The sequence below is a fragment of the Oncorhynchus mykiss genome, chromosome 10 (assembly GCF_057628025.1).
Source record: "Oncorhynchus mykiss isolate SJ-2025 chromosome 10, ASM5762802v1, whole genome shotgun sequence".
NCBI classification, from domain to species: domain Eukaryota; kingdom Metazoa; phylum Chordata; class Actinopteri; order Salmoniformes; family Salmonidae; genus Oncorhynchus; species Oncorhynchus mykiss.
In genome coordinates this window covers 44,629,622-44,653,475 of record NC_143031.1, presented here as the reverse complement: position 1 = coordinate 44,653,475, position 23,854 = coordinate 44,629,622, and the positions used below count along the sequence as shown (strand labels likewise).

The 23,854-nt window shown below is 44.2% G+C and overlaps 2 protein-coding genes across 2 annotated transcripts; both read right to left on the bottom strand.

Annotated features, from left to right (window-relative positions):
• Positions 1-661: 661 nt before the first annotated feature.
• On the bottom strand, positions 662-4,393 carry LOC110534003 (peripherin-2). Its single transcript, XM_021618620.3, has 4 exons — positions 3,696-4,393; positions 2,326-2,756; positions 1,887-2,133; positions 662-1,702 (listed from the first exon to the last, which is right to left on the bottom strand). Exons 1-4 carry the CDS (start codon positions 3,843-3,845, stop codon positions 1,493-1,495), a joined length of 1,038 nt encoding a protein of 345 aa, XP_021474295.1. The 5' UTR covers positions 3,846-4,393; the 3' UTR covers positions 662-1,492.
• A 6,282-nt stretch (positions 4,394-10,675) lies between these two features.
• Positions 10,676-23,588, bottom strand: LOC118966633 (uncharacterized). The gene is made up of 7 exons (XM_090186764.1): positions 23,178-23,588; positions 19,863-22,914; positions 19,497-19,522; positions 19,139-19,300; positions 18,553-18,619; positions 18,313-18,420; positions 10,676-13,108 (listed from the first exon to the last, which is right to left on the bottom strand). The coding sequence occupies exons 1-7, from the start codon at positions 23,408-23,410 to the stop codon at positions 12,233-12,235; spliced, it is 4,524 nt and encodes a 1,507-aa protein (XP_090042890.1). The 5' UTR covers positions 23,411-23,588; the 3' UTR covers positions 10,676-12,232.
• Positions 23,589-23,854: the final 266 nt, after the last annotated feature.

Below are 23,854 nucleotides of genomic sequence, written 5' to 3'. Positions count from 1 at the left end.
TATTTCCACTTGTTTAATCTTATTCCATACAATGTTGGTTGTATTTCTGGTTTGCATAATAAACCACATATACTGTATGTGAACAGTACATTTATCCCTTCTCCACATACATTTTTGTCATTTAGCACAGGGTTCCCGAACACTGTCCCCCGGGTGCACGTTTTGGATTTTGCCCCAACACTACACAGCTGATTAAAATGAAGCTTTGCTTATTTGAATCAGCTGTGTAGTGCTACAGCAAAAACCAAAACATTCTTAAGTAATTTGCACACTTTTTAAAAGATATATAGATTTTTATTTTTTTGCTCTGCTCCCCCTTGAGAATCGAGCCCACAACTCTGGCATTGCAAGTACCATGCTACACCAACTGAGCCACACGGGACTTCATGGCCTTCCTGTATGATGACTGCTGGGGCAGCAGTTGGAGTATTATCCCTGCGATTAGCAGAGTTGTGAAGGGTGTCAGGACAGAGGACACAGACTCACAGCTTTCAATTGCATTACTGACATCAATCATCATCTCCTTAATCCTATTCCTCCCTGTGACTGACACTTAGAGAGGTGAGGAGGGGTTTAGTGAAAGGCAGAGGAAGAAAGAAATGGTAAAGGGAAGCTGGTCAACAACAATCAAATAACAGACAAAATGACAGAACACCACAAAGCAATTCAAAGTGGTCAACTTTAATAGATTCCCTGTCATAATAGTTCTGTAGTACAGTGCTGTGTATGTCATTTTGCTAAGTGTTAAGTAGCAGAACATTGAGCAGTGTATCGTTCTACAGTCAGCTTTACATTGCAAGTATTCCTCAAAATTCTATTTTTTTATTTGTGTCTTTATCAATTTGACATAGCTCTATCCTTCAGTAATTGGAAATATCTTTACATTGTAAGTGTCAACCATGATATTATTGTGGTATTGACTATTGAACACTGACATTGTGAAGTAATTGAACATATCCAACTAATTCATGTCATGACCATGTTACAGCTGGTTTTGTAGCTTTCTCAATTTAATTATATTTTAATGAACCACAACCAAATTTTCCTTCAAGGTGGATTGTGGACCGGTAGAAATAATAGTACATGTCAATCCCCGGTTCTAAAAAAAACAATTGTGTTCTTTATTTCTCCTTTGGGGAGTACATGGAATTGACTGAACATCAAATAGCTTCATTAATCATGAAAGGATTATGGAGGGCTTGGGGTGACGTTAATGTGTTTAATGTGTGTGTGTGTGTGTGTGTGGCCATGGGTACCTAAAGCTCAGACTGGGACAACTGATACAAAAATATATTTGCCCTCAAGTGACTGAAATAGATTACAACATTCAAATCACTCATTTGGGGTAAAACATATCAGCATTGGAATGGATTGTGATATCAAAGAAATACCAAATGAATTGATCAGTGTCTAGTTAGATTATTTATCACCCAATAAAGTGCCATGTTTGCCCTGAACACCACCCGGTTTGAAACATTTAGATTTCTCCTCATTATTTGGCGGGGGTCTCCCCAGCTTCAGCGTCCTCACTTCCCACCTGGTTCAGCTGAAGGAAAACCAGCACAGGAGTCACGTACTCCATGATCGTCTCCTTCACCCCTTTTTCCAGCAGGTAGCCCTCGGTCTCAATCTCAGTGTTCTCCTGCCCTGCCACCGCCTCCATGGCTGTCTGCAGGTACCGCAGACTTACCAACACTGATGACTGGGAGGGAAGGATAGGAGAAGATAGAAAGGTTATACAGGAGGATGGGCATACTATATTACTCAACAGCGAGCTACAAGTACAATTGTGGCCACTCACAGGAGTCTGTTCCGGGGACCCTCTGATTGCCACACTGTACATTATCTCCCTTTTACGTTTTTAGATTGATATATCTGCACAGTACCTGGACCAGGAAGATGGACAGCACCGCAGCACCAATAGTGTTCATCAGGCCCATGTAGTAATTGACCAGAGCCTCCCTGCAGCCGCGGATGTAGATGTTGAGCTCCTCGGTCTGGTGCTCGTAGTTGTAGTGGGCTGAGTTGTTGGTGAGGCGGTCCTGGATGCAGGGTCTTGGGGAACTGGGGTTGCAGCAGCTGAAAGGGACCCCATCAAACAGGTAACGCCCGTCCACGTTGCTCTTAACACGGCTAAAGAAGAAGAGATGGGGAAGGGGAAGTATGTAGAGAATAAACAGTCTGCATCATGGCTTTGTATCACCTCAACTGCATATTGTCCTATAACCTTAATGATTTATTTAAATTATAATCTGACATGGGATTATTCCTTTACCAAAGTGTCAGACTGCTCCCTGTCCTCTAATAGTCTCTGCCAGTACTCACTCCTTCACTTCCTTAGAGCTAAAGTCTAGGTAGCGGTTGCTGATCCACTGGACCTCGAACCAGTCCTTGAAGTCGGTGTTTCCACAGCACTGGAACTCCATCTGCAGGCGGTCAATGGTCTGCTTCTGGAAGCAGCGGCCGGGTGTGTCTGTGTCCTTGTAGAAGCGGATGCCGTTCTTCAGGCCGATCTTCAGGGACCACTCCAGATTCCCCTTCATAGCGTAGCTCATGATCACAGTCGACAGCATGAGGAGTGTGAAAAAGAGGGAGACTCCCCAGTAGGGTTGTAGGAAGGTCTTCCAGCGGGGGAAGCGTCCGGCATCCAGGGCATCCTGGCACATACGGCCAGCAAAGTAGTTGATACCCAGAGAGGCCAGACCCACTATCATCAGAGTGTTGGGCACAGCATGGATCTCTGTGTTGTCCATTACCTGTAGGCAGAAGAAGCTCGTGCATCAGTGATACTGCAAACTATACAGCATAAACTGATATGTTAGGCTCTCAACCCATTGATCCCGTTATATTGAATCTGTAGAGGTTGGTGATTCATCTCATTCTTTAAAGTGGGAAACATAATTATGTATTTGAGGAAATCAATTAGGTCGTTTTTACTTTGACTTCTATGCCGAATTTGACATAAAAACTATATTTGCTGCAAAAAGGCTGCATTGAGGGAAGCCTTGACTTCCAGGCCTCGCTCTGAGGTGAAAGCCTTGTTGAGGCTACATTGAGGTTCATTTTGTTTCTATTTATGTATTTAACAAGTGCAATAGTTGATAGTATATTATTCCAAGTTCTGAAATCTCAAGAGATAGATGGTAAAGTCTACACCCGTTGTATGTGACAAATAACATTTGATTTCAATCCACGTTCTGTAGGTCAGTTAATCTTATCCCTATTCTCAGTTTATCACCAGTGTGTTCAGACCAGAGACAATTGCCCCCTGTTGATAATGTCCACACCTAACCCCTTATCCAATATGAATACCTCATCACAATCTCACTCATAAGAGCATTATCAAAGGCTCCTGCATTCTGCATGAGATATTATCGTCAACACTCCAATGCATTTTATTGTGTCATGTCTGGAAGCACTCAAAAATAAAATCTTAATTTAAACTCTAATACACTCGAAGAATGAATTTCCCCCGTTTTCACCCTCATGCTTTTCATGCAGTTTATCACCAGAAGTTTACTAGTATCACTCTTTACTAGTATCATTCCATTCTACTGTAGAACTTCACTGAATACAACCCTAAACACCAGAGGAGAAATCTGAGAAAGTGAGGCATCTGGATAAGTAATATGTATTGTACTGCAAGAATCATAGTGGCGTTGTGTACGATGTAAAGCTGTAGAGCATTGTGGTACCTCTGCCCTCCTGCGGAGCTCGGTCTTGAGGAAGCAGCCCAGGGTGAAAGTCAACGCTCCGGCCAGTGTGGCCATCCAGGAGAGCAGCCACAGCCCCTGGGCTAGCTTCATTCTCTTCTCAAAAGGGAACTTCATCTTCATCAGCACCATGGTGTTAGTGGGAGCCCACGGAGGCTCCGAGGGTCACTGTGAGAATTGGATGAGGAATGTGGTGATGAAGGGATCTGAGGGGAAGAAGGAGAGTGCAGCAACAGACTGCTGGAGCGATCTGAGAAAGGCGGCCTTGAGAAAGGATCGGGTCAAAGGTGAAGAACAGTAAGCCTGGAAAAACTTCAAGCGGAACAGGTAGAATTCTGAACTGGAGATGGAGTATTCTGATGAGTGTTTCTCAAAGGAGAGACAGTAAGATAATTCTTGATGAAGAAAGGTGGTTTTGTTATCCAAAAAGTAAATAAGGAATAATACAACCAGATAGTTTGTGAAAAAAATCTTTGGGGAGAAATAAAAGCCACAAAAAACTTAATTGGTATCTTCTGGATTCATTAGTGGAGGTGTGTTAAAGTTCACATGCTTGATCCCCCCAAAAATGTATTAAAGAAAGTCCAGATGCCCCTTCAGTCCTGTTCTAGCACCTGTGTGCCCATGCTTAGGTAGGTGAGACACAATGGATTTGGACAATGTTGGACGTCTAGAGAGTCTTAGCACTAATCCCTCACCTATCCTATTAAACGGCCTTTCCAATTGGAATTCAGGCCTCTGTCTGGTCAGCAAAGGTAGCCTCCCTTGAAGCAGGGGTGGGGACATGGATGAGCTCTGACGAACCAAATTGAAGATGACAGGGCGATTGATATAAGCATGGGCACTGATATGTCGGCCACTCCTGTAACTCTCCCTAACCTTTCTGAAATGTTAGCATGAATCTTATGAGAAAATTTAAGCACTGTGGTGAACATTTATTGGGGATTGATATCAAATTAGATTTTTTTTAAATGTGTTATTGTCACACTGGATAGGGGTGTTGTTTTACAGGGTCAGCCATAGTAGTACGGTGCCCCAGGAGAAAATTAAGCCTTGCTCAAGGGCACGTCGACAGATTTTCCACCTTGTAGATTGATATGGTCAAATCTCAAGACCCCAAATCCATATTTTTCCCCAAATCCATTTCAGACAGATAATGTAAGGCCAGAAAAGGATTACAGTAAGAACTGGAGTGAAAATGATGTACAAGCATACTGGTAATAAACTCATCGAGGATATACTGTAGTAGGCTGCTCTTTAATTTAATTGAGAAAGCAAGAGATCCAGGGAAAGAGAGGGAAACGGAGGATAATCCTTTCTGAAGCTCCTAGAACCGGCTCAGCAGGGTGAGTTTAAACTCGAACACGGAAAACCATTTACAGCCTAAAAACCTACGATCCAGTACATCGAGCACATTGACTTCTCTGTTAACTGGGTGTTTTCTGTGACAGCAACACCCATGTTCAACTGCTATGAAGTGGCTGGCTCTTGACAACTCAGACTGAATCCACCTTGATTCATTAATATGTGACACATAAAGGTGGACTGACATGGCCTTATGGCAGTATATCAGTGTTAATGAAGCCTTAGTAACAGCATTTGACAAGACAAGCCAACCCTTAAATTAACAGGCCACCAAGATGGCCTGAGAAACGGGTAGAAATTCATATATTCGTATACTACTCACATCTCAGTAAAACTGCTGCACGCCAAGGAGAACCCATAAATCAAAGAGTGTCTCCCCTTTGTGATAACCGACTGACTCTCCTCCCCTCAATCTAGCACCGTCGCCTACCATCAGACACAACAGTGTAACGTGTTTGACTGAATTATTTTTACTAGACTTTGTGTGTCATTATTTGTTTTAATTCATGTTAAATTAGTACATTACAGATGACTATATTTATTGAGAACATTCAGACACACGTGCAGTACACAGCACGAGGATAAGAAAATACAGACAGTAGTAGTTGTACACAGCTCTGTAATATCGTGCATGGTTTAATGAAGTTCAACCTGGGGATGTAGAACAGGGTGAAAGCAACAGCTACTTCTAAATAATAAACATGTCATATATACAAACATTATCGTACATAATCTATATAGTGGAACTCTATCACAAACTACTGGTCCTGCAATACACCATTAAGGATAGAGGTATGGATTGGAGGGTGGAGGCAGAAGGGGGCATGACAGTACAATACACCATTAAGGATAGAGGTATGGATTGGAGGGGGGGGGGGGGGCATGACAGTACAATACACCATTAAGGATAGAGGTATGGATTGGAGGGTGGAGGCATGACAGTACAATACACCATTAAGGATAGAGGTATGGATTGGAGGGTGGAGGCATGACAGTACAATACACCATTAAGGATAGAGGTATGGATTGGAGGGTGGAGGCAGAAGGGGGCATGACAGTACAATACACCATTAAGGATAGAGGTATGGATTGGAGGGTGGAGGCATGACAGTACAATACACCATTAAGGGTAGAGGTATGGATTGGAGGGGGAGGCAGAAGGGGACATGACAGTACAATACACCATTAAGGATAGAGGTATGGATTGGAGGGGGAGGCAGAAGGGGGCATGACAGTACAATACACCATTAAGGATAGAGGTATGGATTGGAGGGGGAGGCAGAAGGGGGCATGACAGTACAATACACCATTAAGGATAGAGGTATGGATTGGAGGGTGGAGGCATGACAGTACAATACACCATTAAGGATAGAGGTATGGATTGGAGGGTGGAGGCATGACAGTACAATACACCATTAAGGGTAGAGGTATGGATTGGAGGGGGAGGCAGAAGGGGACATGACAGTACAATACACAATTAAGGATAGAGGTATGGATTGGAGGGGGAGGCAGAAGGGGGCATGACAGTACAATACACCATTAAGGATAGAGGTATGGATTGGAGGGTGGAGGCATGACAGTACAATACACCATTAAGGATAGAGGTATAGATTGGAGGGTGGAGGCAGAAGGGGGCATGACAGTACAATACACCATTAAGGATAGAGGTATAGATTGGAGGGTGGAGGCAGAAGGGGGCATGACAGTACAATACACCATTAAGGGTAGAGGTATGGATTGGAGGGGGAGGCAGAAGGGGGCATGACAGTACAATACACCATTAAGGATATAGGTATGGATTGGAGGGGGAGGCAGAAGGGGGCATGACAGTACAATACACCATTAAGGATAGAGGTATGGATTGGAGGGGGAGGCAGAAGGGGGCATGACAGTACAATACACCATTAAGGATAGAGGTATGGATTGGAGGGTGGAGGCAGAAGGGGGCATGACAGTACAATACACCATTAAGGGTAGAGGTATGGATTGGAGGGGGAGGCAGAAGGGGGCATGACAGTACAATACACCATTAAGGATATAGGTATGGATTGGAGGGGGAGGCAGAAGGGGGCATGACAGTACAATACACCATTAAGGATATAGGTATGGATTGGAGGGTGGAGGCAGAAGGGGGCATGACAGTACAATACACCATTAAGGGTAGAGGTATGGATTGGAGGGGGAGGCAGAAGGGGGCATGACAGTACAATACACCATTAAGGATATAGGTATGGATTGGAGGGGGAGGCAGAAGGGGGCATGACAGTACAATACACCATTAAGGATAGAGGTATGGATTGGAGGGTGGAGGCATGACAGTACAATACACCATTAAGGATAGAGGTATGGATTGGAGGGGGAGGCAGAAGGGGGCCTGACAGTACAGTCATCAGAACACACTGTGCTTTCATCACATCTTGACACGTGACACAGTGACTATGATTTTGGTTGAAAATAGCAAAATATATTCCCGACACACCCTCTGTCACTATATGCCCCTTCCGATCCATCTCAGTACACTGAGTGTACAAAACATTATGAACACCTGCTCTTTCCTTGACTGATCAGGTGAATCCAGGTGAAAGCTATGATCCCTTGTTGATGCAACTTGTTAAATCCACTACAATCAGTGTAGATGAAGGGGAGGAGACAGGTTAAATAAGGATTTTAAGCCTTGAGACAATTGAGACGTGGTTTGTGCGTGTGTGCCATTCAGAGGGTGAGTGGGCGAGACAAAATATTTAAGTGTCTTTGAATGGGGTATGGTTGTAGGTGCCAGGCGCACCGGTTTGACTGTGTCAAGAACTGCAACATTGCTGGGTTTTTCACGCTCAACAGTTTCCTGTGTGTATCAATAATGGTCCACCACCCAAAGGACATCCAGCCAACTTGACACAACTGTGGGAAGCATTGGAGGGCCTTGAGGCTGATACGTGGAGCTTATTTTTGTAACAGTATTTTTTGGGGGGAATTTCACAATTTTCACCCATATTAAGAGATACAATAACAAAGACAAAGCAAAAAACAGCACTCACTTACACATACCTGCATATATATATATATATATATATATACATACACAGATACATACCCATATACAGTGGGGCAAAAAAGTATTTAGTCAGCCACCAATTGTGCAAGTTCTCCCACTTAAAAAGATGAGAGAGGCCTGTAATTTTCATCATAGGTACACTTCAACTATGACAGACAAAATGAGAGAAAAAAAATCCAGAAAATCACATTGTAGGATTTTAAATTAATTTATTTGCAAATTATGGTGGAAAATAAGTATTTGGTCAATAACAAAAGTTATCTCAATACTTTGTTATATACCCTTTCTTGGCAATGACAGAGGTCAAACGTTTTCTGTAAGTCTTCACAAGGTTTTCACACACTGTTGCTGGTATTTTGGCCCATTCCTCCATGTAGATCTCCTCTAGAGCAGTGATGTTTTGGGGCTGTTGCTGGGCAACACGGACTTTCAACTCCCTCCAAAGATTTTCTATGGGGTGGAGATCTGGAGACTGGCTAGGCCACTCCAGGACCTTGAAATGCTTCTTACGAAGCCACTCCTTCGTTGCCCGGGCGGTGTGTTTGGGATCATTGTCATACTGAAAGACCCAGACACATTTTCATCTTCAATGCCCTTGCTGATGGACGGAGGTTTTCACTCAATCTCATGATACATGGCCCCATTCATTCTTTCCTTTACACGGATCAGTCGTCCTGGTCCCTTTTGCAGAAAAACAGCCCCAAAGCATGATGTTTCCACCCCCATGCTTCACAGTAGGTATGGTGTTCTTTGGATGCAACTCAGCATTCTTTGTCCTCCAAACACGACGAGTTGAGTTTTTACCAAAAAGTTATATTTTGGTTTCATCTGACCATATGACATTCTCCCAATCTTCTTCTGGATCATCCAAATGCTCTCTAGCAAACTTCAGACGGGCCTGGACACGTACTGGCTTAAGCAGGGGGACACGTCTGGCACTGCAGGATTTGAGTCCCTGGCGGCGTAGTGTGTTACTGATGGTAGGCATTGTTACTTTGGTCCCAGCTCTCTGCAGGTCATTCACTAGGTCCCCCTGTGTGGTTCTGGGATTTTTGCTCACCGTTCTTGTGATCATTTTGACCCCACGGGGTGAGATCTTGCGTGGAGCCCCAGATCGAGGGAGATTATCAGTGGTCTTGTATGTCTTCCATTTCCTAATAATTGCTCCCACAGTTGATTTATTCAAACCAAGCTGCTTACCTATTGCAGATTCAGTCTTCCCAGCCTGGTGCAGGTCTACAATTTTGTTTCTGGTGTCCTTTGACAGCTCTTTGGTTTTGGCCATAGTGGAGTTTGGAGTGTGACTGTTTGAGGTTGTGGACAGGTGTCTTTTATACTGATAACAAGTTCAAACAGGTGCCATTAATACAGGTAACAAGTGGAGGACAGAGGAGCCTCTTAAAGAAGAAGTTACAGGTCTGTGAGAGCCAGCAATCTTGCTTGTTTGTAGGTGACCAAATACTTATTTTCCACCATAATTTGCAAATAAATTCATAAAAAATCCTACAATGTGATTTTCTGGACTTTTTCTTCTCATTTTGTCTGTCATAGGTGAAGTGTACCTATGGTGTACCTCTCACCCCATCCCCATCATTGCGTCTCTCAATACATACATTTTAAACAAGAATACAAACAGAAATTAAACAAAAAAAGCTCAGTTTAAACCAAGAAGTTAGGTTTCACACATGGAAGGTACAGTGTAATTCTGAAATACATAGATCACCACTATTCTAAGGTAATTTAGATAAGGTTCCCATACTTTGTAGAACTGGTCTGTTTTAGAATGCAATGTACATGTCAGATATTCCAGAGGCACCCATTCAAATAGTATCTTATGCCAATCTTTAATAGAAGGAATCTTATCACTAATCCACTGTAAAAGGATGTTTTTCCTCGCTGCGAAGGTAAGGATGTTGTAAAGCCTCCTCTTACCCACAGAAGTAACATGCCTACTAGGGAGACCCAACAGTAAAGAAATTGGGTCCAATTCTAGATCAACCCCTAGGATCTTTTCAATTTCTTGCAGAACACCAGACAAGTATCTTTGTATTTTGGTACATGACCATAAACAATGTGTTAGGGTGCCTGTATCAGTTTTACATTTAAGACACTGAGGGGAAGAGGAAGTGGGGCTAAAAGCATGTCTGAGATTTGTGGATATATTCAATCTGTGTATTATACTTAATTGGATTGCTCTAGTACGATTACATATAGATACTGTTTTTGCATATTTCCAAATGTCCTCCCACATCTCTTTGTCAATAGTAACAGACAATTCTTTCTCCCACACTTGTTTCGCCCTCTGTGTGTCTACAGCAGAAAAGGACCTTAAAGCATCATAAAACAGACTTACAGACATTTTCCTTTGTGGAAAAAAAAGCATTCTTTCAATGACAGACATATCAGGGTTGCCAATTAAGGTGGTGCTCTTCAGAAAATAATGTCTTACTTGTAGGAAGTGGAAAAAGTCCTGCTTTGGGAGTCGATATTTCTCGACCATCTGCTCAAACGTGGAGCTTATTAAAGAGCAGTGTGCGGGTTTCTTCTTCTTTTCTCATTTCATCAACTGATACCATGCACCTGCAAAAAAGATTGCTCAGATGTGCGACTGCCTTTTTGAATTTTGAAACATTGGAGTCAACGTGGGCCAGCATCCCTGTGGAACGCTTTCGACACCTTGTAGAGTCCATGACCTGAGGAATTGAGGCTGTTCTGAGGGCTAAAGGAGGTGAAACTCACTATTAGTAAGGTGTTCCTAATGTTTTGTACACTCAGTTTTTTTTTTTTTTTACTGTGGTTACCAGAGGAAAATCCCTCACACAGGACAAAACAGACATTTCATGTGGCATAACATTGCTTATATCATACATCTCTCAACTGACTGTTGCATGCCTCTGGTGACCACAATGAGAAATGGTGATTCAGATTTACATTTTGTCTTGTGGTTTTTTGCCATAATATCAATATGGAGACTACAGCATGTACACAAACATCAATATTAAAATATAGAACATACTGTAGTTTGCATGTACATAAACATCAATATTTTCAAGATAAAACATAGTTTGCATGCAAGAAGAATAAATATATATATATATATTTCCCCCCATGAAAGGAGGAAACTATCTAGCAGTTGGAACCATTCACACCAGACCACACAGATCCATCAGCAAAAATCCTAAAAACCGTATCAAATGTTTCTGTTTTCATTTGATTTCCATCAATTAAAAACCTGACTTAAAATACATTGTTTCCCGATCCACAGTGACGGTCCAACGGACACTCTTTATACGGTATGTTATTAAATATTTGACTATACACTGTACAGGTTAGACCTGGTATTATGTCTATGTCTACAGGTGGATTAATTTATGAGGATAAACAAAGTCTATCAACACATCTTACATCTTTACCTAAAGGACCTCAATTCTATGCAACACTCCTCTTCTTATCTAACATGCACGGAGGGAAAAACACAAACCGTTATGATGAATTATGCACAAGAGGTTCTGGAAGGATCTATTATTATATAATCCAGAGACAAGGGTGGGATTCGGCTGTGCTCTGCTATGATGAGACAGTAGTGAAGCCTAGGACAGGGTTTCCCAGAGTGAGGGAACAGGGAAAATCAAAGCCACATGTTTTTTGTTTGATGTTACCTCTGGAGGACATCAAAGCCAAATCCTTGCATACTGGGGGAAAAAAGACCTCAGGACATGTCTTTGATTATGAACCGAGAAAAATATCACAAATATTAAAATGTGGAGCTGAGGATCTCCAACTTGGGCCGCTTGCCATTACAGCTCTTTGCAGGCGTTAATTACTTAATATCTTCAAAAAGAGGAAAACACTATGTTTGAAACAGTTTCTTTATCTTACTTGTTATTAATGATGAATACTATTTGGGGCCCTGTTATTTAGGCCTGAAAACGTTTTAAATCAGATGAAAATTGTAATAATTAAAAGTATTATTATTCAAGTGGTCAATTCTGTTGCTTTATGTTCAAAATACTAATAATGTTATCCAAATCATGCTTACTTCAGTAACCACCAACCCAGTCGACACCTGTCCACATCTGTGTCTCGGCGAAGAGATCAGGTGTCACAGCTGTGTTCTCTCCCCATTCAGCACTTCGTCCGGCGCCCCTCCGGTCCAGCCGCGCCCCTCCTCCACACTGGGCTGCAGCTGGCAGATGAAGTGGTTGAGCATATTTTGGGCCGACTGCAGGTTGTCCAAGCTGCTGCCAGGATCTACCTCCCTGACATCCACACCCATGTCCTCGCTCCTTGTCCTCCAGTTCCGGATGATCTCATCTTCTGAGTCATCCATGGTACCGTCCTCTGGTTGGTGGAGGTCCATCATGGCCTCTGTGCCCTTCAGCTGGCCATGCTGCTCCTCCTGCCTGTGCTTCTGTCTCCTGGAGGAGGGAATCTCATCCAGACTGGCTGACAGGATGCGGATGGGAGAGCCCAGTTTGCGGCTCGCAGTGACCCTGTACCCATCCTCCTCTGTTGGGCCATAAGCTGAGTTCTTGAAGCTGGTGGTGAGGGTGACATCATCCATGGGGGCTGGTAAGGTCTCATGAATGGTGACGTGGAGATGGGGGATCTGTAGGGAGTGGGGAGGGTGTTGTCTGACAATCTCCTCACCCCCTGACTCACTCTCTGTGTCTCCCTCTCCCTGTCCTGCCCAGCAAATACGCTCCTGTCTCCACGGTTGAAACGCTGTGCCACCATGATGACCTCCCGCTGACCTCAGAACGCATTTTGGAGCCTCATCCCCCATCTCCGACCAATCAGATTCCTCCTCTTCTGGCAATGTTCCCAGCGATAGGTCTTCCCCTTTGGTGGTGACCTTTCCATAATGATGACTATCCATGAATTGGACTGGAGGGGGGGCAACAGGGAGAAGGAATTGATTGACAGAATCATCTGGGTGGAAATGTTTGTCGAGGGCTTCCTGTAGCAAGGATGTTACCTAAGGAATGAAAATAGACGACACAGAACAGAATACAGTTACAGTGCCTTGCGAAAGTATTCGGCCCCCTTGAACTTTGCGACCTTTTGCCACATTTCAGGCTTCAAACATAAAGATATAAAACTGGATTTTTTTGTGAAGAATCAACAACAAGTGGGACACAATCATGAAGTGGAACGACATTTAATGAATATTTCAAACTTTTTTAACAATTCAAAAACTGAAAAATTGGGCTTGCAAAATTATTCAGCCCCTTTACTTTCGGTGCAACAAACTCTCTCCAGAAGTTCAGTGAGGATCTCTGAATGATCCAATGTTGACTTAAATTACTAATGATGATAAATACAATCCACCTGTGTGTAATCAAGTCTCCGTATAAATGCACCTGCACTGTGATAGTCTCAGAGGTCCGTTAAAAGCGCAGAGAGCATCATGAAGAACAAGGAACACACCAGGCAGGTCCGAGATACTGTTGTGAAGAAGTTTAAAGCCGGATTTGGATACAAAAAGATTTCCCAAGCTTTAAACATCCCAAGGAGCACTGTGCAAGCGATAATATTGAAATGGAAGGAGTATCAGACCACTGCAAATCTACCAAGACCTGGCCGTCCCTCTAAACTTTCAGCTCATACAAGGAGAAGACTGATCAAAGATGCAGCCAAGAGGCCCATGATCACTCTGGATGAACTGCAGAGATCTACAGCTGAGGTGGGAGACTCTGTCCATAGGACAACAATCAGTCGTATCTTGCACAAATCTGGCCTTTATGGAAGAGTGGCAAGAAGAAAGCCATTTCTTAAAGATATCCATAAAAAGTGTAGTTTAAAGTTTGCCACAAGCCACCTGGGAGACACACCAAACATGTGAAAGAAGGTGCTCTGGTCAGATGAAACCAAAATTGAACTTTTTGGCAACAATGCAAAACGTTATGTTTGGCGTAAAAGCAACACAGCTGAACACACCATCCCCACTGTCAAACATGGTGGTGGCAGCATCATGGTTTGGGCCTGCTTTTCTTCAGCAGGGACAGGGAAGATGGTTAAAATTGATGGGAAGATGGATGGAGCCAAATACAGGACCATTCTGGAAGAAAACCTGATGGAGTCTGCAAAAGACCTGAGACTGGGACGGAGATTTGTCTTCCAACAAGACAATGATCCAAAACATAAAGCAAAATCTACAATGGAATGGTTCAAAAATAAACATATCCAGGTGTTAGAATGGCCAAGTCAAAGTCCAGACCTGAATCCAATCGAGAATCTGTGGAAAGAACTGAAAACTGCTGTTCACAAATGCTCTCCATCCAACCTCACTGAGCTCGAGCTGTTTTGCAAGGAGGAATGGGAAAAAAATTCAGTCTCTCGATGTGCAAAACTGATAGAGACATACCCCAAGCGACTTACAGCTGTAATCGCAGCAAAAGGTGGTGCTACAAAGTATTAACTTAAGGGGGCTGAATAATTTTGCACGCCCAATTTTTCAGTTTTTGATTTGTTAAAAAAGTTTGAAATATCTAATAAATGTTGTTCCACTTCATGATTGTGTCCCACTTGTTGTTGATTCTTCACCAAAAAATACAGTTTTATATCTTTATGTTTGAAGCCTGAAATGTGGCAAAAGGTCGCAAAGTTCAATGGGGCCGAATACTTTCGCAAGGCACTGTATGTTGTTATGACAATGAACATCTGTACATCCAGACAAAAGCTGAGTCAAGACTAAAAGACAACTCATAGCTTCATAACAATGGGCATTAGAAAGAATGGGCTACGTAAAACAGCATTTACTAACTACACGCAGCTCAAAGCAAAAACAATGGTTTCTATTGGTGGTTTCACTCTGAACTAAAATGGGTTTGATGAATAAACAAAAGGTCAAACTAATGGGAGATATGGGTGGTGGAAGGAAGGAGACATTCTATACAAAGAGGAACATACACTACATGACCAAAAGTATGTGGACACCTGCTCGTCGAACATCTCATTTCAAAATCATGGACAATAATGTGGAGTTGGTCCCCCCTTTGCTGCTATGACAGCCTCCACCCTTCTGGGAAGGCTTTCCACTAAATGTTGGAACATTGTTGTGGGGACCTGCTTCCATTCAGCCACAAGAGTATTAGTGAGGTTGGGTACTGATGAACACAGTCGGCGTTCCAATTCATCCCAATGGTGTTCAATGGGGTTGAGGTCAGGGCTCAAGTCAGTCAAGTTCTTCCACACCAATCTCGACAAACCATTTCTGTATGAACCTCGCTTTGTGCATGGGGTAATTGTCATGCTAAAACAGGAAAGGGCCTTCCTCAAACTGTTGCCACAAAGTTGGAAGCACAGAATCATCTAGAATGTCATTGTATGCTGTAGCCTTAAGATTTCCCGTTACTGGAATTCAGCTCTTCGTCCGGCACCCCTCTGGTCCAGCCCCACCCCTCCGGTACATTGGGCTGCAGCTGGCAGAAGCGGTTGAGCATATTTTGGGCCAACTGCAGGTTGTCCAACCTGCTGCCAGGATCTACCTCCCTGACATTCACACCTCCATCATCACCCATGTCCTCGCTCCTTGTCCTCCAGTTCCGGATGATCTCATCTTCTGAGTCGTCCATGGTACCGTCCTCTGGTTGGTGGAGGTCCATCATGGCCCCTTCAGCTGGCCATGCTGCTCCTCCTGCCTGTGCTTCTGTCTCCTGGAGGAGGGAATCTCATCCAAACTGGCTAGCAGGATGCAGATGGGAGAGCCCAGTTTGATTAAGATTTACCTTCACTGGAAGTAAGGGGCCTAGATCAAACCATGAAAAACAGCCCCAGACCATTATTCCTTGTCCACCAAACTTTACAGTTGGCACTATATATTGTTTCAGGTAGTGTTCTCCTGGCATCCTCCAGCTTCGTCCGTTGGACTGCTAGATGGTGAAGCGTGATTCATCATTTCAGAGAACGGGTTTCCACTGCTCCAGAGTCCAATGGCAGCGAGTTTTACACCACTTCAGCCGACGCTTGGCATTGAGCATGGTGATCATTAAGCTTGTGTGCGGCTGCTCGGCCATAGAAACCCATTTCATGAAGCTCCCGACGAACAGTTATTATGCTTACAGAGGCAGTTTGGAACTCGGTAATGAGTGTTGCAACCGAGGACAGAGGATTTTGATGCGCTTCAGCACTCAGCAGTCCAATTCTGTGAGCTTGTGTAGCCTACCACTTCGCGGCTGAGCCGTTGTTTCTCCTAGACGTTTCCACTTCACAATAACAGCACTTACAGTTGACAGGGACAGCTCTAGCAGGGCAAACATTTGATGAACTGAATTGTTGGAAACGTGGCATCCTATTACTGTGCCAGGTTGGAAGTCACTAAGCTCTTCTGTAAGGCCATTCTACTTCCAATGTTTCCTATGGAGATTGCATGGCTGTGTGCTCGATTTTATACCTCGGGTGCGGCTGAATTAGTTGAATCCGCTCATTTGAAGGGGTGTCCACATACTGTTGTATATATGGTGTAGTTACAATTCGTTAACCCTTTACACTCGTGGGAATTGGCCTATGTGGTTAGGGCTAAATTTAAATTTCTTTCAAAAGAATTATAAAAAGCATATACATAACCAAGGTAGCAATTGAAAGGGAACAGTTTGGAGATAATGGAACAATTATTAGACAAAAGGTGAGTGCACAATAGTTCACCTGACACAAGACTGAATCCAAAAATTATACTTTTGATTTAAGTGCATTTTACATATGCTTTTCCCCGCATTTGTTGATAATGAAATCTGAAAATACATTCATCAACATGATAAGACTATTCCTGGAAAATGTGGAGTAGGTGCAACGTAAGACAAATCAATTACAAGGGTTTGAGTGAGAGGACTAACTGGTGTCGCCAAGTGGCCACACCTCTCCAGTGTGCACAGTTCCTGAGCAATTTCAATGGACTTTTATGACTCATAGAAAAGTTTTCAACTACAAGGTACTTTTTTGAGCTCTCCTAGCTGTGCCGTCAAGGAACTAGAGCAAGCACACTTGTGGTTGTTTCGGTTTGGAACACAACTGTTGTTGTTTACGCAATCCAAAATCTGACCATTTTTAAATTGCAATCTGGGTCAGGTGGGCATGATTTAAAATCTTCTTCTATTGCCAACAGAAGTTATAAAATACCATCTTGCAGTGTTTGGCATCATAAGGCAATTCAGAGAAGCAGATGGTATTTTTTACGGCAAATAGAAAGGAGTCCTGAGTGCATTCAGATGCGTGTGCCGTGTCAAATCTCTTCAAAATAAACAAAGAGGCTCATTCTGTTCGGAACAACCCAGGGTATGATGCCATGTCATCTTGTAACTGTACATCATACATAGTGATCATAAATGTTGTCCCTGTACAGATAGATGTAGGATCTTAATTTGAGCCAGTTTGCTACAATAGGGAAATAATCCTGCAGAAACAGGAAATTGGAATTATTATGGTGATTATAATGAATGGATTTTGTTTTAGGAGTTTGTAAATTTGTCGTTGGGACAAATCAAGTCTGACATTTTAAAGTGGAAATTACAAACGTCAGAAGCCTTTTTAAACTTTGAATGCACTACAAGTTTGCATTTCCTGCTGTGCATGAAAATGATGAGCAACAAAAGAGTGATCAAATTAAGATCCTACATCTGTATGTGACATGCGTTTCAGGAGTTGGAGATGTGAAGTGCACATTTGGACTCTAAGGTGTTTGGCTTGCTTGTTTGACATCAGAGCAGGATTTATTATAATCCTCAAAGTCTTATCATTCAAAATGCATCGAGTCATCTTATTTCACAGCATTTCCCTCGCTCAGACAATAAAAAAAATAGTAAAAGTTGCCCAATTACGTGGCGGGATAACTTCTTGTCGCGCAGTGCTCAAGTTCAGATCGGCTGTCAGTCAAAACCCATACAGAGCTCTGACATCATGTATAACATGTTGCTGTACAGCCACTACATTCCAATTTAGGAGCCATTTTCGAATGTAAAGGGATAACATTGTGTAAGTTCATGCCATGCACTATAGCTAATTCTTATTGCAATGCATTCCAAGGTTGGGGCTTGAGGATCAGGGGATCATAAAGGTCAGGCGGGTTTGATTCAGGACCTGTACTAGCAGTATTTCTCTGTACTCGGCCACTCTGGTCTGGTTTTGCGCACGTTTTAGGTTGTCTTTTTGTCTCGGCTAGATCTGTTCATCAGGAGGAGTTCTCACGTTAATAGTCTCCATGCTGTGGATGGTGGTCTTGGCTGAGGACAGCTGATCTGTCAGGGCTGTGATGCGCTGGTTCAGATGCTCACGCTCCCCGTCCATACTCTGAGCCTGTCAAACCACATACATAACATAAGACACGCATAAACATGACTAAAAATGGTAATGCCATATTCCAGATATGTAAACAATGTACTTCTATCGACTTCAAAAAATCAAATGAGCCATCTGCTGGTGCCTCACCACTGAATGAAGCTTCCGCTCCAAGAGATTGTTGGTCTGTTGAGTGTAGGAGTAGTTATCCCTCAGTCTGAAATGAGAGAGAGAGAGAGAGAGAGAGAGAGAGAGAGAGAGAGAGAGAGAGAGAGAGAGAGAGAGAGAGAGAGAGAGAGAGAGAGAGAGAGAGAGAGAGAGAGAGAGAGAGAGAGAGAGAGAGAGAGAGAGAGAGAGAGAGAGAGAGAGAGAGAGAGAGAGAGAGAGAGAGAGAGAGAGAGAGAGAGAGAGAGAGAGAGAGAGAGAGAGAGAGAGCAAGAGAGAGAGAGAGAGAGAGAGAGAGCAAGAGAGAGAGAGAGAGAGAGAGAGAGCAAGAGAGAGAGAGAGAGAGAGAGAGAGAGAGAGAGCAAGAGAGAGAGAGAGAGCAAGAGAGAGAGCAGGATTGTCAGAGTTACAGTAATAACACTATCTAAGCTTGTCAATGTCATGCATATCAACTCAAAATAAAAGGCAAATAAAAGAACATTGTAACTGCCACACTAATTTTCCTCCCTGAACCCCCGTTTAATTCTGAGGTACAATAAATATCCCAATGACTTATAACTCCTCCCCCGACCTTTTGAATTTGTCCAGGAGGCTACTCAGCTCCACACGTGTGTTCTGTAGTTCTGACTCAAGGAGCTGGTGACTGCTCTTAAACTCAGTCCCCATGCACTCCATTCGCACGGCGGTCTGGAGCAAACTGTGGTGCAGATCCTCATTTTGCTCCTGAAGCATCCTGAAGGGAGTAGGAGAGAGGAGGGCGGAGGGGTTAGTGCTCAGTTAGATCACCATTTGTATCTTAATGAAACATTTATTCATTTGTTAAACAACAATAATATGGAACAAAAACTTTTATTTTACATTCCCAATTTGAATTATTCCACCGATAAGCAACAAGACAGAGATCAAATGAAACATAAAATCAAACTCACATTATTCGATCAACCTCGGATCCTTCCTATATGGGAAGGACAAAGCCAAAATTGATTTTTACAGTAGTCAACAACGTGCATTTCATAAATAGAAATGGATTTTGAAGCCTCCAGTTAATAGACATTGATAACCAATAGTGACACGTTGTGTGGTCATTTTGATGTGTCATCCATGATTATGTAGGTAGGTGCCTGCATGTTTAATGCCACAATCAATGGGAAGCAAATGAATGGAACATTCTTACATAATTAAGAATGTAAAACACGTGCAACGGTACAAACGGGTCAATAAATATACCGTGCACAGTAGATAATGCATGACTTAACTAGCAATAGTAATAAACCCAACCCCAGGAGCAGTCATACTTTATGTAGAGAGGCAGTTGAGCCGCTGTAGGCTGTCTGCTGCTCGTCCTGATTCGTGGGGCTGGTGGTATTCCTGGAAGACTTGCTGGAATGGGACAATGACTCCAGCTCTGCAGCTGACACACTGACAGGAGAGTTCTCCTTAGAAGGGCTTGATGGGCTGTGGTGATCATCATGGTGATGATGGTGGTGGTGTGTGTCTGCAGGTGAGGAGGGATGGTGGTGAGATTCAGAATGGGAAGGTTGGTGGTGATGGGATTCATGGTGGGAAGGATGGTGGTGATGATGAGGTTCTAGGTTGCTAGGACTGTGATGGGGTTCAGAATGGGAGTGTGGATGGTGAGATTCTGAATGAGAGGGGTGGTGGTGATGGTGAGAATCTTGGTGGGAACTATGGTGGTGATGGAGAGATTCTGGATGGGAGCCATGGTGATGGAGATATTCTGGATGGGAGCTGTGGAGATGGAGAGAATCTGGATGGGAGCCATGGTGATGGAGAGATTCTGGAAAGGAACCATGGTGATGGAGAGATTGTGAATGGGAGCTATCGTCATGGAGAGATTCTGGATGGGAGCCATGGTGATCATGAGATTCTGGATGGGAGCTGTGGTGATGGAGAGATTCTGGATGGGAGCCATGGTGGTTGCAAGATTCTGGATGGGAGCCATGGTGGTTGCAAGATTCTGGATGGGAGCCATGGTGGTTGCAAGATTCTGGATGGGAGCCATGGTGGTTGCAAGATTCTGGATGGGAGCCATGGTGATGGAGAGATTCTGGATGGGAGCGGTGGTGATCGTGGGATTCAGGGTGGGACAGATGATGGTGGTGGTGCAATTCTGGATGGGAGCCATGGCGACGGTGAGAATCTGGGTGGAGAGGATGGTGGTGATCTCCATGGTGATGAGGATGAGTTGGGCTGTGGTGATGTCCATGGTGATCGGAATGACTCGGACTGAGGTGATCTCCCTGTTGATGGGGATGTGTTGGACTGTGATGGTCTCCATGGTGACGGGGTTGGCTTGGGCTTTGGTGGTTTCCATGGTGATGAGAATAAGTTGGGCTGTGGTGGTCTCCATCGGTATGAGTTTGGGTGTGGCTGTCTCCATGGGGATGGTGATGGGCTGGGCTGTGTTGGTCTCCATGGTAATGGGGATGAGTTGGGCTGTGGTGGTGTCCATGGTGATGGTGATGACTGGGAGTGTGGAGGTCTCCATGGTGATGGAGGTGGCTTGGGCTGTGGTTGTCTCCATGGGGATGAGTTTGGCTGTGGTGGTCTCTATGGGGATGAGTTTGACTGTGGTGGCTTCCATGGTGATGGGTTGGGCTGTGGTGGTCTCCATGGTGGTGGGGATGAGTTGGGCTGTGGTGGTCTCCATGGTGATGGGAATGGCATGGGCTGTGGTGTTCTCTATGAGGATGAGTTTGGCTGTGGTGGTCTTCATGGGGGTGGGGATGAGTTGGGCTGTGGTGGTCTCCATGGTGATGAGGGTTTCTTGGGCTGTGGTGTTCTCCATGAGGATGAGTTTGGCTGTGGTTGTCTTCATGGGGATGGGGATGAGTTGGGCTGTGGTGGTCTCCATGGTGATGGGTTGGGCTGTGATGTTCTCCATGACAATGGGGATGGCTTGGGCTGTGGTGGTCTCCATGACGATGGGGATGGCTTGGGCTGTGGAGGTCTCCATGTTGATGGGGGTTTCTTGGGCTGTGGTGTTCTCCATGAGGATGAGTTTGGCTGTGGTGGTCTTCATGGGGATGGGGATGCGTTGGGCTGTGGTGGTCTCCATGGTGATTGGTTGGGCTGTGATGTTCTCCATGATGATGGGGATGGCTTGGGCTGTGGTGGTCTCCATGGTGATGAGATGGACTGTGAAGACCGTGATGGTGATGGTGGTGAAATGGAGAATGGGAGCGATGCTGGTGATGATGGTGGTGTGGTGTTGAATGACAGGAGGGATGTCTTGATGAGGAGGGGCTATTATCTGGGCTAGTGCTGTCATCTGTGTGGCTGCTGGGACTGTGGTGTATGTATCTTGCAGGCTGATGGTGTTGGTGGTCCTGGTGTTTGCCGAGATGGGAGCGAGAGTGCTTGCTGGAATGAGAGTGCTTGCTGGAGCGGAACTGCCTGCGGATATGGGAGTGAACACTGAAGGTCGTAGAGCTTGCACTGCCAGGCCGACTACTCTTTTGTCTTTGCCTCTCCTCCCCTCTGTGTGCCACCTTGGGGGACCTCAGGGAGGCTTGTCCGGGGCTGCTGGGCCTGTGAGCAGCTGTGACCCCAAGAGAGGTGAGTCTGTATGGGCTGAACACCTGCCTGGTGATCTCGTTCAAAAAGGCAGAGAACTTCAATTTTTCCTGCACTAAGTTCTTCTTGGCTACCTGCTCTCTTTTCTCCAACTCCTTGTCTACAATGGTATCTGCATCTCCATCCCTGTCCTTACAATGGGACAGTGCCTCCATTGACTTTGCCTTGCGAAATTTGCCAGCCATTCTTGCCCCTTCAGAACTCTCCTGCTTCTTCAGGATGACATTGGCAGGGGTCTGATGAGAGGACATTGCTTTCTTTTTCTTTTTTTCTTTCAAGCTCTTTTCCTGTCTTGGGAGGTGGCCTTCATCATCAATCAAAGGAGATGTGTCATCTTCCTCATCTTCCTCCTCGTCATAGGCCTTCCGCCCCCTGTAGATGTCAGTGCAGGACTGTGAGTACTTGGGCTTCTGCAGTGGATGTTTGTTATCCTTCACGGACTCATTAATACTAGTCTGAGAGGACCAGGTGGAGGAAGAGCCAGAGGATGACGAGGAGGAAGAAGAGGATGATGTTGAGGAAGAGGAGGAAGAGGATGAAGATGATGATGAGGAACCAGAGGAGCTGGATGAGGTGGCTGCAACCTGAGGGTGGGAGGTCACATCTGTAGCATGGTGATGCAGATGTTGATGGTGATGATGAGGATGGTCAAGGGAAGAGGGATGAGATTTCTCATTGTGGTGGTGAGGGTGATTGTTGTGGCCATGGTGATGGTGGTGGACAATACTGCCCTCTGATGTTGAATGGTTGCTATTGCAAGAGGAGATAACAATGACAGATTTGAGCAGTATTTCACTGAGGCAGAGACCATACTCTTAGGCTGAGTTACACGCTTTACTATAATGCAGCGTTGGTAAATTAACCAGGACAAGATCATGTTGTCACATCTGCATAATACTGATCAAAATATGTACAATTTCCAAAATGTTGAATACCAAAACAAGGAATTATAGTTCCATCCAGACAAAATTTCAGAACTTGGTTAACTAATTAAGTAATGTAATCAAACATACCCGTGATCCTTCTGATCTTCTGACCAATCTGTCTTTTGCTGGTGATGATGAGGATGGTGATGCTGATCATGGTTGTGGTGGTGGCGGGGATGGTGTTTGTGGTGATACGTTTTTTGGTCAGCCATCTTGCCATGCTTGGGGTCCCTCTCCTGATGCTCGTGGAGGTGGGGCTTGCCGTGCCTGTGGCCCCTGGTCCCCTGTTTAAGCTGCACAGGAGTGAAGTACTTCTCCATCACCTGCTGCTTTTCCCTCCACTGCTTCCGTGTGGTAGTCCTGGGTGCAGGAACAATCTGTTCCTTTGCTTGCTGTGCAGTCTGCAACAGTCTTTGAACTATTCCTCTCCCTGTGTAATGGGTGTATTTCCTTGATTATTTCTGATGATTCAAAAATATTTTCTGGACCAGAAATCAACTGTTTGGAAAAATGCCATATAATCATAGCAAAGTTAGGACATTACTACATGTGAGCTAATTCAAACTGAGCACATTCATAAGTGCACAATAGTTACGCTGACTTCAAACAGGCCATTTAACACATTATCTTGCATCAAGTACAACTATTTTTATTACAAAACTAATAACATGTTGAGTTATTATTGAAATATTTGAAGAGGTCAACACAAATACAAAAACATGTCAGCAAATACAATCAATCTCAAATCCGTCAGACTTACCTAA

Excerpts from the sequence above, each read along its gene's own strand:
- LOC110534003 (XM_021618620.3), bottom strand. The coding sequence starts at position 3,845 with ATGGTGCTGATGAAGATGAAGTTCCCTTTTGAGAAGAGAATGAAGCTA. Across the intron at positions 2,134-2,325 it reads AGCTCTAAGGAAGTGAAGGA|CCGTGTTAAGAGCAACGTGG; the intron begins GTGAGTACTGGC and ends CTTCTTCTTTAG. Across the intron at positions 1,703-1,886 it reads TGTCCATCTTCCTGGTCCAG|TCATCAGTGTTGGTAAGTCT; the intron begins GTACTGTGCAGA and ends CTTCCCTCCCAG.
- LOC118966633 (XM_090186764.1), bottom strand. The coding sequence starts at position 23,410 with ATGGAGAAGTACTTCACTCCTGTGCAGCTTAAACAGGGGACCAGGGGC. Across the intron at positions 19,523-19,862 it reads CAACTGCCTCTCTACATAAA|GAAGGATCCGAGGTTGATCG; the intron begins GTATGACTGCTC and ends CTTCCCATATAG. Across the intron at positions 18,620-19,138 it reads CTCCTGGACAAATTCAAAAG|ACTGAGGGATAACTACTCCT; the intron begins GTCGGGGGAGGA and ends CTCTCATTTCAG.